General features: G+C 43.2%; 1 protein-coding gene across 2 annotated transcripts in view; it reads right to left on the reverse strand.

Annotated features, from left to right (window-relative positions):
- Positions 1 to 2,757: 2,757 nt before the first annotated feature.
- ETV6 (ETS variant transcription factor 6) overlaps positions 2,758 to 14,869 on the reverse strand; it is a 131,691-nt gene continuing 119,579 nt past the window's right edge. For both annotated transcript variants that reach the window (XM_040063210.1, XM_040063212.2), the window contains exons 6-8: positions 8,811 to 8,953; positions 6,407 to 6,507; positions 2,758 to 3,209 (exon numbers count right to left, since the gene is read on the reverse strand). In XM_040063210.1, coding sequence (XP_039919144.1) covers positions 3,104 to 3,209; positions 6,407 to 6,507; positions 8,811 to 8,953 — 350 coding nt within the window. In that variant the 3' untranslated portion in view covers positions 2,758 to 3,103. The remainder of the gene's footprint in view (positions 3,210 to 6,406; positions 6,508 to 8,810; positions 8,954 to 14,869) is intronic.

Genomic DNA, 14,869 nt, shown 5'->3' on the forward strand with positions numbered 1-14,869 from the left:
ACAAGAGGCCCCAAGGCCCTGCAGTTCTGGCAGCTCCTGTGTCACCCACACCATTCCCTCTGGAGACCTGGCTGGAGACCAGGAAGGGCCTCTATGGGACTGTTCCAAGGTCAAAGGCTACTTTCATTCCAACGAGCATCAGCCTTGAGAGAACTCCTCTGTGGTTCTGATGATGTTGTCTTAAGATGTCCTTTATGTGTGAACTGGGAAGAGTTTCCAACAGCCACAAACGTTTTTTTTTCCCCTTTGACTTAAGATTCTGCAAGTGAAGTGATTGCATTTCTTTGTAAAAGTGAACAATTCCACTATAAACCTTCCCTACAGGACAACATGCATGATTTTCCTGTCTTACCCAGTGCTGAGGATGGACTTAAGTTTGGTAGATAATGGTGAGGAAATGGGTGGATTGTCTCTGGTTTTCTGTATTTTGCATTGTGCACCTTGGCCATAACAAAAAGCTGTTACTCATCAGAGCACATTATACAGAAAGTCCCTATAGTCATTTTTTTTGTCCCTCATCATCTTTTAACAGCAGGCAAAAGAAAAAATGCAGTTATGCAGTTGTCTAGACCACAGCAATAAAGAGGATTAATCATCCTCTGCAAAAACTTGGTTTCTTTCTACCACTGGACACTCAAGGATCCAGCTAGAGCCTTTCTTTACATTGGCACTTCTGATAACACTCCATCTGCCAAATTCACCACTCCTGCTCCCGAGACCTGGCTGCAACTTGGGGGCCCTTGAGCAACATGACAGAGCCCTTGATCTCAAGAGACCCTTGGTTTCAGATCTGTGAATGCTGAAGTCCCACAGTGTCTCCCAATCTCACACCTCATGAGCTTCAAGGACTTAAGAGTCACAACAGAGACAGGTGACACATTGCTGTGACACTCCCCTGTCCATTATTTTGAGACAGAACAGATCAAGTACAAGGTATGCTGGGACTTGTAACTTACTGACTGATTTTATAGAAGAATGTGGCTGGGAAAAGCTCAGGGAGAAATGTACACCCTGTCATTCCTCATCAGATACTGGCTCAGAAAAATCTCTCCTTGTTGTATGATGCTTATCTACACCCTTAACAAAGCTGTTCCTTCTATGACCTGTGACTCAATATTTAAGTCTTTGGTGAGATTGGCCTATCTGTGTTTAAACACAGGGGACACTGTTCATTGCCCAGTGCCATTTTTTCCTGCATAGATTAACCCTCGTGTTAAATACGTAGAAAGATCAAATGTTGTGTTGTTTTAATAGCTGATAAAAGCTCTATCATGGGAATGTACCTTGTTTTTTGGTTGAAATGGATTAGATTAGCCTCTTGATTTTTTTTTCCAGATCTAGTTTCTTTTATGTTTCCATTAAAGAGGCTTTCTGCTTTTAATGCACTGCTGTGGACGTGCTTTCTTTCAGGCACCATGTGATTCCTGCAGTTTCCCTATACACCTCCTCCCTCTGCAAGCATCATTTCTGCTGCTAGATCTTCCTTCCATGCAAAGGACCACCGCTGATGGATTGCTGGACACCACAGACATTCCTGTCCTGGTGGTCCAAGCTGTGACATGAAACAGGCCAGCAGTTTCTCTTGTTTGGGCATCACGGACTGCTGAGCTTTCTGTGACCAAACTAGGCATATAGCTCTTTGCCTCATGCCAAGCACCCTCAGTGCAGCACACCGAACGGAGGCACCTTGCAACCAGAACAAAACCCCAAACCAAGAAAGCAACACAGCTGTAGGGTTTGTTTTCCTCTTGTCTTAAATCATGTTAAAAACAGGCAAGCTGGGACAAGCTTCCTTGATGGCAGTGCTGTAGGATGGGGGAGGGGAGTGGGAGGCATTAAAAAAAAAAAAAAAACCAAAAAAACAAATCCCAAAACAAAGCCAAAATCAATTATAAGATATAAGTATAGCTATTTGGTCTCTAGTTCTCTAACATCAGCTTTTAGAGTGGTGAATCATCTACCTCTCCAGCAGCACAAAATGATCCTGGAGAGGCTTCTGAGTAATACAAACCATGTGATGAGTCCCTTTGCTTTCTCCCTATGATGTAAGAAAGAGTCCTTCACCTTTCACCCCAAAATTGCTTGTAGGTATGAGAAACACCCTTTTCTTCTGTAATTACAGATGCTTCAGTCTTCCCTTTTTATAGAAAACTCTGAACTGAAATTCACAACTGTGAATATACTGGGGGGATTACATATATATTTATATATATATATATGTGGAACTTTTAGATATATATACACACATATATATGTATTTGTCCCCACCCTCCCTTCCCCCTGCTCCATTCTATCACTTCTTCGCTAGAAGGAGGGAAAATGTTAACTGATAGTCACTTGCAGAGGTTTGTCACGTTTATTTTTCTCCTCTCTGGAGCACTTAGGTGATTGGTTTTGGTCCATATTCCAGCAGTTAACAGCCACTCGGAGTACTCTGTGAGCCCAAGCTATGCTGGGATGACAGCCCAGCCTACATGTGAAGGGTGTCTCCTCTTCATTTGACAGGTATGTGTGAGAAATTCTTGTGGTAGCTTCAACACTTTTCCCAGTGGCAGCACATATAAATTGATCCAAGCAAACTGGAAGCCTTGAGCAAATCCCTTCTGTGTTGCTATTGTTTATGCGGTGTTGTGTTGTCATGAGACTTGCACAGAAAATAAGAGCACTCTATTTCCATGGGAAAGCCTTCCAAAAACAAACAAACAAACAAACAAAAAAAAAAAACCCCAAAAGAAGAAGCATAATTTGATGTCTTGTCCTATGTGAGATAAGAAAAGTCAAACTGCATGTTTATTAGGGAAAAAAAAATGACAAAAAACCCCCAAAACTGAAACAAACCAAAAAGAAAGAAAAAACTCAAGGGAGACTTTGTAGGAACAGTGAAGTAGTGCATAAGTCCAGGCTTTCTCCCCTTTGCTTTCCTGCCAGCACCACTTCTGCCTGTTAGTTTGTTTTGTTAAGGTGCTTCAGGTCCTGCATGTTCTTCAAGCTAAGCGGCGACCTCAAGTACAGCTCCTGTGTTGTTGCTTCCCCTCCCAAACCGTGCCGACCGTCGGGCAGATGTTTCTCCCCTGGACCCACAGAGGTGGTGCACCTGTTTCCTTCAGCACTCATCTTCTTGGTATATTTGTTCATCCAGTTCCTGGGATTCAAGGTGCTCGAGGCGGTCTGTCCGGCCACTCATGATCTCGTCTGGGGTCTTCATGAACCTGCAAAACAGAGAAGCGAGCGCATTTCTCAGGGGTCTCAGCTTTTATCTTCATCAAGTTGTTGAGACCCCTGAGCTCTGCAGTTCCCAAGATAACCTTTGCTGTACCCTCCCAAAGCTTTAGTATTTCCCAGCTTCTCCCCAGGTGTCTTCCCTCCTCCAGACCTTGAAAGGAAACAAAAAAATTCACTGGCATTTACCCCAGCTTTTTGAAAGCCCAAATCTGAACCAAACCCCACAGTTTTTTCCGAAGACTGATGTTTATTTCTTCTCCCTCATATTGTTTGGGGTTGTCATGTCAGCTGACAGCTTGGCCCAGGTACACTCATATGTGGTGTCTGGTGACAGAGACATGAAAGGTTTTTATGATCAGCACATTTCAAAGCACAAGCCCTTGCAAGGTGTGGGGAGGCTACTGCTTTGTGGAGGCCTGCGTGTAGGTGAGTGAGAAGAACATGAAACACCAAAGGAACAGAAGGGGAAAAAGCCAAGGTCCAAGTCAGAACAAGTTCCAGGAAATTGAAAAAGACCTGAAGGAAAAACATTCTGGGCTAGGGAACTTATGTAAGCAAAGATGTTCTCTTCCTGTGTGATTGTAGCAAGTGTGACTGCAGTGAGGCAGCATCCTCTGCAAGGAATGCCATGGCTCCCAGCACCAGTGTCTCCAGGCAGTAAGTCTGCAGGGTGCTGGAGACAGAAACTGCCTCTGGGGAGGCATGGCAGCAGCAGGAAATGAGAAGGGACATCCACCAGCCTGCAGTTTAATTCTGCAGTCTTGGTTTTTGCCAGGATGATTTTGTGTATTACTGTACAGAGGTAGCACAGAAAGGCTCTGCTTTTTCCTTTTCAATTTAATGGTGTAGGAAGAGAGAGGGGCATAGGAAGGATGAAATCCTGCTTTCAACACAAATCAGTTTCCCAGATCCCAAGCACTTCTGGAGAAATTAGGATGAAAGATGTTTATGCTGGAAGTGGTACAAAATTTCAGTCTTTCATTAACAACGTACTGGTTAACATGCAGCTTTAAGAAATGTGTTAATTGTAAGAGCTGATTTTATTTCAGGTTGATGATATGCTCCGTGTCCTTGCCCCAGTGAAAACAAAAACCACCAACAGGAGCCTCATTAGTATCCCTGACTCAGAATGCTCACTGCTGGAGCCTCTCGGCAAACACACAGCATAGCCTGGAACTAACCTTTTGCCATCCCTTCTAATTTTGGAAATCATGTGCATATATGCATTTAGGGGAAAAAAAAAAAAAAAAGGCCTATGACTCACTGCTGTGTCACTGCTGGAAAAACGCTGCTGCTACAAACGGCGTTACAGTGGTGAAAAACTCGAATGCAGGAGCAGTGAATCAGTGCCTGGTTACACACTGAAAATGCACCAAAGCCCACGGCCAGACTGCCCTGATTTAAACCCTGTGTCTTGTTGATCTTGCATGAGACTGAAATCAAACCACAGAGTGGTCCCAATGCCCTCCTCCTCTCCATGTAGGGCATGGGCTGATGTGAGCTGCACTGCAGGATTTTGGGTATTCCTTCTGTGCTTTAAGTCACATCAAGGAAACCACAGCATGGGTATTTCTAATAGCATTTGATTACATTAAAAAAAACAAAAAAAAAACCCCAAAACACAACCAACCCAAAAAACAACCCAACCCACAACTGCATGAAAATTAGGAAATACTATCTGTGCCCTATTTTGTTGCAGAAGACACCCAGCCAACCTATTAGAAATCCTTTTCCAGACTCCATCTTGCTTAAAGCTCCATACAGATATCTGCAGATGACAACTGCCTGCACGTTAAGTCACATTTCCTATTATTTCTGTGCTTGTGAGGAATAGCCAAGAAAGGCACATTATTGACTTGATTTTTTGCAGCTGTTCTTTTTCTCTCCAGATATAAATAGGTCTAAGAAAACAACATCAAAAAGTTTTTATTGGGAATTGTGCAAAGAAATGTTTTGCTGGGGTTTGTTTCCCAGTTTCCAAAGGAAATGAAGTTTATATAGCTCAAGTTTTGTGCTCTCTGGCGACCTTTTAATCTGTTGGTCAATTTGGCCAAGTCTTACAGAGGAACTGAGGTCTCCAAGGGCATTAAGTTACAATGGTCTTGAGAAAATAAGGAGCCTGGTTGAGAAGAGATGGACTCCTGTTTAGTGTATGTCCCCACTGAAGGGAAGGCTCCAAGAGAGGCACATTGAGTGGTCAGCATCAGGAATTCCCCCAGGGCAATGCAGTCTTGTGTACCACAAGAGATACAGGTACTTTGATACTGATGGAGCAGCCTTGTTTTAACTTTCCACCAGGAAAAAAAGTTATTATCGAGCACTTGACTTTGCCCATGACTGCTTCTTTCCTCCACTCTCCTTCCGCCATCTAAGTTCCCTTCTAAGAGCTGACATAAACAAGCCATCCCACAGAACCCTTTTCAGCTGAAGGCAGTTGGAGTGCTAATGCAGTTCTGTTAGTTATTTAAGAAAACAAATTCCAAGATTGCCTTCCTATTGCTATCATTTCCAAGCACACTGCTAGATCCAGGCCACTGACAGCAAAGCAGTCCTTGTTGGTCTGAGTTCAGTGCTCCGAGGGTCAGACGTGCACTCAGATTTGCTGGTGTTGTCTGAAGAGAACTGGAGTGCTCTCACTCTGTGCCATCTGCAGTCAAATTTGTACAAGCTTTAATGCTGTTTCAGGCTCTAGTTCCTAAATTCTTGGTTGTGTCACTCAGTCCAATGTGTGGGTTTATGAACAGCTCTTGCAGCTCGCTCTCTCCCTTGAAGGCAGCACCAAAGACATGGTCATCCAGTGCTTCTCTTCTGTGATGCCCTTGAGGAAATGCCTCATCCCTGCTCAGCTTTCACTGGCAGCTGTGTTTGAGAAGTCCATTTGGAGCAGGTTTTCCAGCAGTTTGGCTGAATCATTTATCTAAGGTCTTAAACAATGGCACAGCCTGCACGAAGCAGTGAAAAGACTTCTGTTGTCTCCACTGATCATTGAGACAGGCCTGTGCTTTAGTAAATTGGTGCAGCTGCCTTGAAAGCTGGGAAGCACTGCTCCAGACAGCTCTTACAAATGTATGGCCATCTTCACTTGTGTTATAACTGTGGCAATGAGGTATCCCACACAAAATTCCATCCTCCATCCTCAAAAACTAATTGTCCATAGAAAGAAATGGCAAAGAAAGAAAATTACCTGAACAAAAGCCTTTGTCCTGGCTCCTTCCGGATAATATTTAGTTTGTAGTAGTGGCGTAGGGCTCTGGACATTTTCTCATAGGTCATATTTGTTCTGTTCTGGTTTTTTTCAAAAGAAAAAAAGGAAAACAAGTGGTGAGATGATTCATTAACACCTTCCTAAGCCCCAAAATGAGCTGTGGAACTATCACAGCTACCTGAAGTAACCAAGACAGTTCAAGATATCATATGAACCATTTTTTCCTGTTTGCAGGCTTGTTCTGCCCCCACAGCTCTCATCACCAAAGTTTTGTGGGTCTCTTTCCACTCAGGGCAATTTAAGCAAGGAGTCAAGCAAAAAATCCAAGCAAGGTTTTTCTACAGTTTCTTGGAACACAGATAACAAAAGACTTAATTAACTACAAGAGGAGACATTAGGTGGAGGGAGTGGCCTCTCCTTAACGCAAACACCTTTTGTATAAGCCTGGGAGTAGTGGCTAACAAGCTGAATCTGTCAGCAATCCCTGCTTGGAGCACTGTTCCTCCGGGAGTCCCCTGCATTAACCAGTTAATGCTCACAGAGCACTGTGGGGACTGACAGCCTGTTTCTCCTCTTGTTACACAGGTGTAAATCAAGAAGCCAGTTGGGTTGTACATCTTCTGTGACAGATCCTCCCTTTCATTCTGGGAGCTGTTGGCCCCAAAGGCCATGGCCAGAGCACTGAGGTATATTGAAGTGTGAGATGATTCATTAAAACCTTCCTAAGGCCCCAAAGGAGATGGCCCTGCTGAAACTGAGTGTCACAAGGCAGAAGTGATGGGCACTGGAAGGGCTGTAAGTGGGCAGCCCCCAAATTAGTGCCTTGGAAGAGCAGGATCAGCCCCTTAGGTTATGTCTACACCAAGAGTATTTTTCTGCTCCGAGGAGCAGTGCTTTCTGCCTGGCAGAGACTCCCAACAGGAGACAACTCTGCTGGCAAAGCTGCGTGTGCACAAGTAAACAGCCACGTGCCATGGGCAAAATACGCCGAACCAGTAGAAGCATGTTTTTGTTCTGGGAGCCTCCATGTCAGGAGTTTGGCTTCATCAAAGGACACTGATCCACCTGTCTAAAACAGCCAGTAAGAGCAGACCCCCTCTGCTTCCCCTGACTGCAATAACTCTGCTAAGGGAGGCCACATCAAGAGCTCCAGTGGCAATGAAACACTAACAGGGACAAAGCTTTCCCTGCAAAATCTAGACTCCTCATTGGGAACCTCCCTGAAATACCATGTGCGCTTCTTCCATTTCTTAGATGCTGAAAGGCCACTGTGTTTCCCAAGTGGCCAATGGTCTGAAGGAGCTTCAGTTTTAGACACCCAGCATGAGACATCATGGCATGGCCCAATTATTAACGTGCAGGTTGGGTAAGTTGGTAAGTTTCATAAAATTCCCATTAGCCCATATCTCCAGCAGGTTCAGAACCTAACAGATGACAGCACAACCCTCTGGTGTGTCAGCTACTTCTCCCGGTTTGGTGTTGTCTGAGAATCTGCCCCATCATCCAGGTCATTAACAGGCATACAGTACTGCCCCCAGAATCAATCCCTGGGGTAAAATGACTAGTGACTGGATTTTGGGCCATTGATCATCATCTTTTCAGCCCAGCAAATCAGCCAGTTTTCAATCTACCTTGCTGTATTCTTGTCTAGCTCATACTTTATTAGTCTGTCTTTGAAGCTGTTACGAGACAGTCTCAAAAGCCTTTCTAAAATCAAGATAAGCTACATCCACCTTTCTCCCTGAATCCAGAGCCAATCATTTTGTTGTAGATGGATATCAGAGTGCTCATGATTTCCCTTTTGTAAATCCATGCTATTCATACATTCATATGAACATACTCATATACATATATGGAAATATCTATAAAATAATTCAGCCCCAAACTGCAAAAATCAGTAATGGCTTTGCAGAGAATAAAGCAGGAACTGCCCTCTTAGAAGTACATAATCCTGCAGCATTTGTTGTCTGTCACAGGGCAGCGTGTGGAATCTGGGAGCAGCTGCAGACAGGAACACAGAAAGCTCCTGCTCTGTAGTACAGAGTAACTTGTAAACTGCATCTCATCAGAATATCCTCAGCATCAGGTTTTGAGAAGAAATAAGATGCCTTGAGAGAGAAGGACTGTTAATTCTTGCACTCCTTGTAATTTTATAATTACATGCATTCATAACTAAAGGCCTTTAAACCAAACCAAGAAGTTCTCTGTTTGAAGAATACGCTTTAGTGCCTCAGGATGGATGCTTTGTATTTTTAGTGCACATAGAATAAAAGATTACAGTTTTCCAGCAGTAATTTATAAGCCATCCTTTCTTCTTTCCCTGAATCCTGTGATGCTACAGAAGGTGAAGCGCTGCAGGAGGAAAATTGCATTGCTTCCTTACCTTGTGGTTTCCCCACAGACGGGCCAGCCCGTTGGGATCCACTATCCGAAATATTTTGGATTCCTTATCTTCCCATCGGATGAAATTTTCGTACCGGCTGTCAGAAAGCAGCTGATAAACATAATCCCAAAGCAACCTACAGTCTGTGAAGAGAGAAGCAAGAAAAAAATTACTTTTCCTTGTTTTTCTTGGGATTAATTCTGGAAACTTTTTGGGTGAATGTGTAGTGAAAGGACAGCTGGGATCAGGGCTGAAACAGCTGCTGTGACCTGAAATGAAAATGGCTTGGCTGGTATCGAGTAATGTTTGCCAAATGGACTGGAATATACAGCCTCTCCTGATGCATCCCAGTTCTCCTGACACTGACAGAGCATCTCCATCTCATCAAAAGCTGTGTGAGGTGACCTGCTGCTCTTAATTGTGTGTTTATGGTTGCACTGAAGCACATAAAGCTCACACTGTTGGCCCTGATGCTGTTGCTAGCTGTTTTAGTGGAGAAATCAAGAATCCTGCAACCTGCTCTCCCTGCTTGAGGCTGCCCCTTTCTGTGCTAACGTGAGTCTAAAGCATGGGCAATATTACAGCTTTCCTTTGTAGACTCCATGTGATATAAAACTGACAGCTTCTCCCATTTTCAATTTGATTTTCTGTTTTACGTTTTAAGGTTCCTGAAAAGAAACAACACCTAAGTATTATAATTACTTGAGTGCTATTGAGAGGTTAAATACTTTCTATTTGGATAATTGAATTCAAATTTCCTCTTGGCAAACACTCCTTAGGTCGCTAATTAAAGGTCTAACAGACACTTAAGTTTTAGTTTAGTGTTTTTCAGTTTCATGGCAGTCTCTTGAGACTGAGGAAGCCAAGAGCTGAGCTGCTCCTGCTTCCTGTTTGCAATGTGTGTGTGCAGCACAGAATAACTGGGAATATGGAATATGGAATGTGAATTGTACAGAGCTGGGGGTACTGCTGCTGTCAGAAACAACAGGGTTTTTTCACAGCTCAGCTATCCAGGCTGTGGGGTTGCATTTTACTTTGAAAGCAATGCCAGCCTCTGAGAAATGACTTGTTAGAGTTGTTGAAAGGCTGGCAACCAAAGAAATCCAGCTTCTAAGTGCTAAAATGGATTCTTGTCAGCCTGTCTTTCTATTTCTGTCTGTCTGTCTGGGGCTGGCACGTGTTACAATGGGGTTGATGACATGAGAATATAAAATACTTTTTGGGAAAGGATATGAATAACATATTTAGTGAGCACACCTGAAATGGACAGAGATTTTGAAGTTATTTTCCCACTTTCAAACTGCAAAGAGCATCTCTGATATCAGTACTGTCTCTAAAACCAGAGCTTAGTTTGCCAGTGCCCTTGCTTTAGTCTCTCCCTGTCAGTCCTACAAAGAATGAGGCAGTTTGTTTTGAAGAGATGACATCTGGCAAAAATTGCAGGTTCCCAGCTGAAACCTAACCCTGATGGTCACCTCATCCATGCCATCTCCAAGAGGAGGAATGTGAAAGGCAAGAGACAAGACTTTTTGGTGGGAAAAACCTTTTTTCATTAACATTTTTCACAGAAAAACATTTTCCGCAGAAAAATGTCCATCCCCATTTGAGACTTTTCTAGGTTTTAATTAAAAAAAAAAATGAAACCTGGGCACAAATTTCCCTGGGTCAAGTGAGAGGTCTGAAGACTAAGGTTGAAGGCTGCCACTTGAATTACTATCTTCCCCCCTCTCACAAATTCACAAAACACAATTCTTATATTGCCCTTCTGTCAATGTTTTTGCATACACACACACACACACACACACATATTAGTAAAAAGTTTCTTTTCCAGACTTCATTTATGATTCAAGGAAGATTATATTGCTCTTCGGGTTTGTCCTTTTTAATATTGTGCGAGGTATTCAGATAAAAGGGTAGTTAGCCCCCTCTTAAATGGTTCGTTGACACACATGCAATTCATTCTAGAACTCTTTCAATGCAAGAAATGTATAGAAAATGTCTTTTTTAGTGCAAGAACCCTTGGGGTCAGCTGGAGGGATGATGCTCCTGCGGAGGCCAGTCAATGTCAGGCTTTGTCACGTTCTTGAATGTTCAACCCAGGGCAGACAACCTCCAATTACAGCACCTTACAGCTCATATTTTACAGTTCTGCAGAGATACGATTTACACCCCCCTTAACTTTCACCTCCTTATTTGCAATAGGCAAAGTTATTTTTAATCTCTCTCACATTCAGACACACACCCTGGGACCCCCTTCTGCACAAAACCAAAGAAGCACACAAAAAAAAAAATCAATCTGAGATGTCTAGGTCTAAACAAAGAGAGCTTCAGATACTAAGAAGGGGTAGGATTCAAGCACAGATTTGTTTTTTTATGTTCACTTAGTTTTTAGGATGGATTCAGGCTAAGCTTGAATATAAATACACCTCAAATGAGAAGAACTCAGATCTGCATCTTGAGATCTTCACAAGGAGAATCATAAGTGATGAAGGGCCCCATCCCATATTCTCAACTGACTGAGCTGCTCAGACTTGCAGAGGTATTAAGTAGGCTGGTGGAATTTGCAAAAAACCCCAACCACCCAAGTATCTGAGACTGTTGTTTGCTTCAACAAAACAAAAAATCCTTGAAAACTCTGCTTGGTTCCTACAACCACTTAAAAACTTGATTTCAAACCATATGGCTGTCTATCAGCAAATTTAAATATATGACTCAGTTGCGGTAATTTACTGAGCATCAGGGCAACTGTGTCTCAAGCCACTGCTAATAGGAAATAAAAAAGCATTAAGCACCAGTAGAAAAGATTCAGGCTCACTGCATTTCTTCTCCCCAGAGTTGAGAGCTCTGAGCACACAGTTAGTTATCCTGGAGCAGCTGATGCTTTGCAGCACACTTTGGTTATGTATGAGCTCTTCTTACACAGGACCGAAAGCAGCTTGCCTTCATTCTAGTTTCACTTGGGATCCTTTTAGGAATTTGAGCACAGGAACTCAAGGGTTTTTTTGTTTGTTTTTAACCAGAAATGGTTGCCCTACATATCTTTTTCAACAGATTGCACAGTAAAAAAAAATATGAGGTCCTGGAGCATTCTCCCTGACTGAGAGAGGATCAGCAATTGAATAATCTACCAGTAGAGACCATCTTTAACAGGACATCAGAGACAATGAGTCCAGGCTACCTGGTAACTCTTAGAGACTGTCATGAACTCGGACTATAGTAGAGCCCATTCGCAGGCCTGTGAAACTGGTCAAAACCCAAGAAGAAGCAATGCTAGAAAACACTTTTAAAAGGAGCTTCTCTGCTAAAAAGAGGCACCTCCACAAAAGGCTGCTGGAGATGATGGACAACGTGCTCAGGCACAGGGTGGCATCCTTGGGGTTGCCTTGTGCTGGGCTGGCAGCTGGACTTTGGTGATCCTTGATGATGTGGGTGCCTTCGATCTCACGATGCTCTATGATTCTACGATACAGAAAGCGGCATTCTCCAGGAAGGTCAAAAGTGTGATGTGTATTTTTAGGAAGGACAGAGGAAATGGAGAGAAGGACTTGTACGTGGATGGTTGTTTTGTAAATGTCAATCACTTGTATCAGGAAAGTCTGGATGGTGGGAATTACTCCGTGGAGACTCAATCTCTTCCTTGGCTGTCAGAAGGCCTCCAAAGGAGCTGTTGCGTGAGGGGACTCTCCACAGGGTGTGTGTTGGCTAGTGAATAATAGCAAGAAAGCACATGGATGTTGCTGAGGCCAAGCAAGTTTAAAAGTGTGGGAGATTCAATTGGAGAGTTGAGTCAGGGCTGGTACCTAAATTGTTTGGGCATGCTGCGATTTCCTGCCTTTTGGCTAAAATAAGCTTACTTAGAAAGCAACTATGCCTCCCTAGCACAGGGAAACATCATTTCCCCTTAGCACACACAAAGGGGTTTTTTTTTAAGTGAACTTAGATGGTTGAACTTTGTATAGTCTGCAGCTACAGAGATTCAGTTGCGGCTAGAGCTGGGACTGAGAGGCTTTAAGGTGATGTAGCCGGAGTGGGAAGGTGGTGAATGCAACGTGGAAAGCCTTCTAAACACTGGCACTTCCATGCCCTACTATTTTCTCAGCTGTAATAGTAAGCAAGTCTGAACTATGCAATTAGCTGGGAATTAGGGCAAACTGCAGCTTCAAATGGAGAGGTATGGCTACAACTTTCCTCCTGCAGCTAATGCTTCTAGAGGGACTTTTATCATTACGCACAAGGTAGTGATAAGGTGTAGAGTACTTAGCTGGTTCTCAAATTGTCTGCCATAAGCACTGCCCTACATGTGCAAGAGGCAGCAGTTTCCCACTCCTGCTAAAAAAACCATGTTATTATTAACTGATTAGGCACAGTCTTCTGAATACAAACCTAAAGAATACTGGCATATAAATACTTCCTAATCATAGTAATAAATATCCCTTAGACTTGAAATACCATCTCAGAATGATCTGTAAATGAAACATTATGGATCTTAGGTTCCTAGTATTTTGATATTTGTCCAGCCATTACAAATGACTTCTCCAGTATCATTTGGCCAAGGTCATCTTCATGTTGCAGAAGTGAGAGTTCTCACATCTGTACTCCCTAGGACTAAATAACGCTGTTAACAGTATAGGCATATGCATGCTTAAAGACCTCTTTTGTTCAGGATATAACATTCCCCTGCACTGAAATATTACTTAAAGCACAAGCTGCATCTGAGCTCTCTATTGTTTAAATGGGGCCCATGGTGCAGAGCTGGCCCTCTTCATGTAGCAACTACCAAAACCCTCCCGTAACCACAGAAATGTTTTGCGAGACCCACCCACATCTTGCACTGAAGAACATTATATAAAAAGTGTTTGATCTGACTGATGACTGCCTTGGAACCCAACATGGCTCCACACAGGGAGAGATGCCAAAGGAACATTGTCATACTCCCTCTGACTTCAGCTGAGGCCTTACCCCTTGCTGTGTAGGTTAGCCTAAAATCTCTCCAGCATGATATCATTTGACTTAAATGGTTCTGTGATTTCTACCAGCTGAAGAGTTCTCCCAAGCTTGGCCCCCTTTATTTTACAAGGTGATTTGTGCTTCAGCTACATTTGTTCAGAGTGAAGCAAACAATGATGCTCACAACTGAAACTAATGAAAAGAAGCCTGGAAGTTCCTTGGCACTCTGGTTTCTCTAAGTACACCTGAAGCGTGGGTGAAGACAACATGGTGATGCTCACGGTGTCAAAATGATGAACTGATATAATTTGCAGTCACTGGAGCTGGGGAAGGCCCTTCGGTCCCAAAAAGTCTCTGACCTTGGGAATGCCACTTTCAGAGTCCTGGGAATGGTCTGACTGGGAAGTTTCCTTAACAGACATGCTGCAGGAGCACTATGTTGTGTTGAGATAAAATCCAGCCTCAGGATCTATCTATGACATATTCATTTTAGCTGACAAAACCAAAAGAAAAAAGTAACCAAGTCTCATGGTTAAGGGTTCAAATGGCTCTGAGGCCTGGAGGAGCACTGACCAGTCCTGAGATGGAGCATCCTGGTCATCAGTGTTTGTTAATCCATGTCCAGGTCACTGAGGGAAAATAGTTTTCTTTCTGTGAACGTTGCTGCTGAAAGCAGGATGGTAAGCTGCTATGGTAAAGCCAATGTTTTTTTGTGGAGAAACCTCTTGACAGACAACTGTTTGTTCAGCTCAGTAAATGCAAGCTGGGGCTGAGTAAAGAGGTTGCCAGATCACACAATACAACAGTTGCATGTTGTTTCTGTCTTGTACCCAAACGCTGAGTGGGAGATGATGCAGAAGGAGAGCAGAAACCTGAGACTGTCATGCTGCTAACAGTTGTGCTGTGAGGTTGTAAAAATAACACAGCAAGATGAGGCCAAACTCTGTCTTTGGCAATAAAAAATTGTACAGGGAAGGAGGATCCAAAATATACCTCCTGTGGTTGTAGAAAAGAGCACTGAAATCACAACGAATACGTAATGGATCAGTCACAGACCATTTGATAGACAAAGACTTTGAAAGCTAAAGACTGTTGTATTAAAAATGGTCTTT

The sequence above is a fragment of the Hirundo rustica genome, chromosome 4, assembly GCF_015227805.2.
Source record: "Hirundo rustica isolate bHirRus1 chromosome 4, bHirRus1.pri.v3, whole genome shotgun sequence".
Classification (NCBI taxonomy): Eukaryota; Metazoa; Chordata; class Aves; order Passeriformes; family Hirundinidae; genus Hirundo; species Hirundo rustica.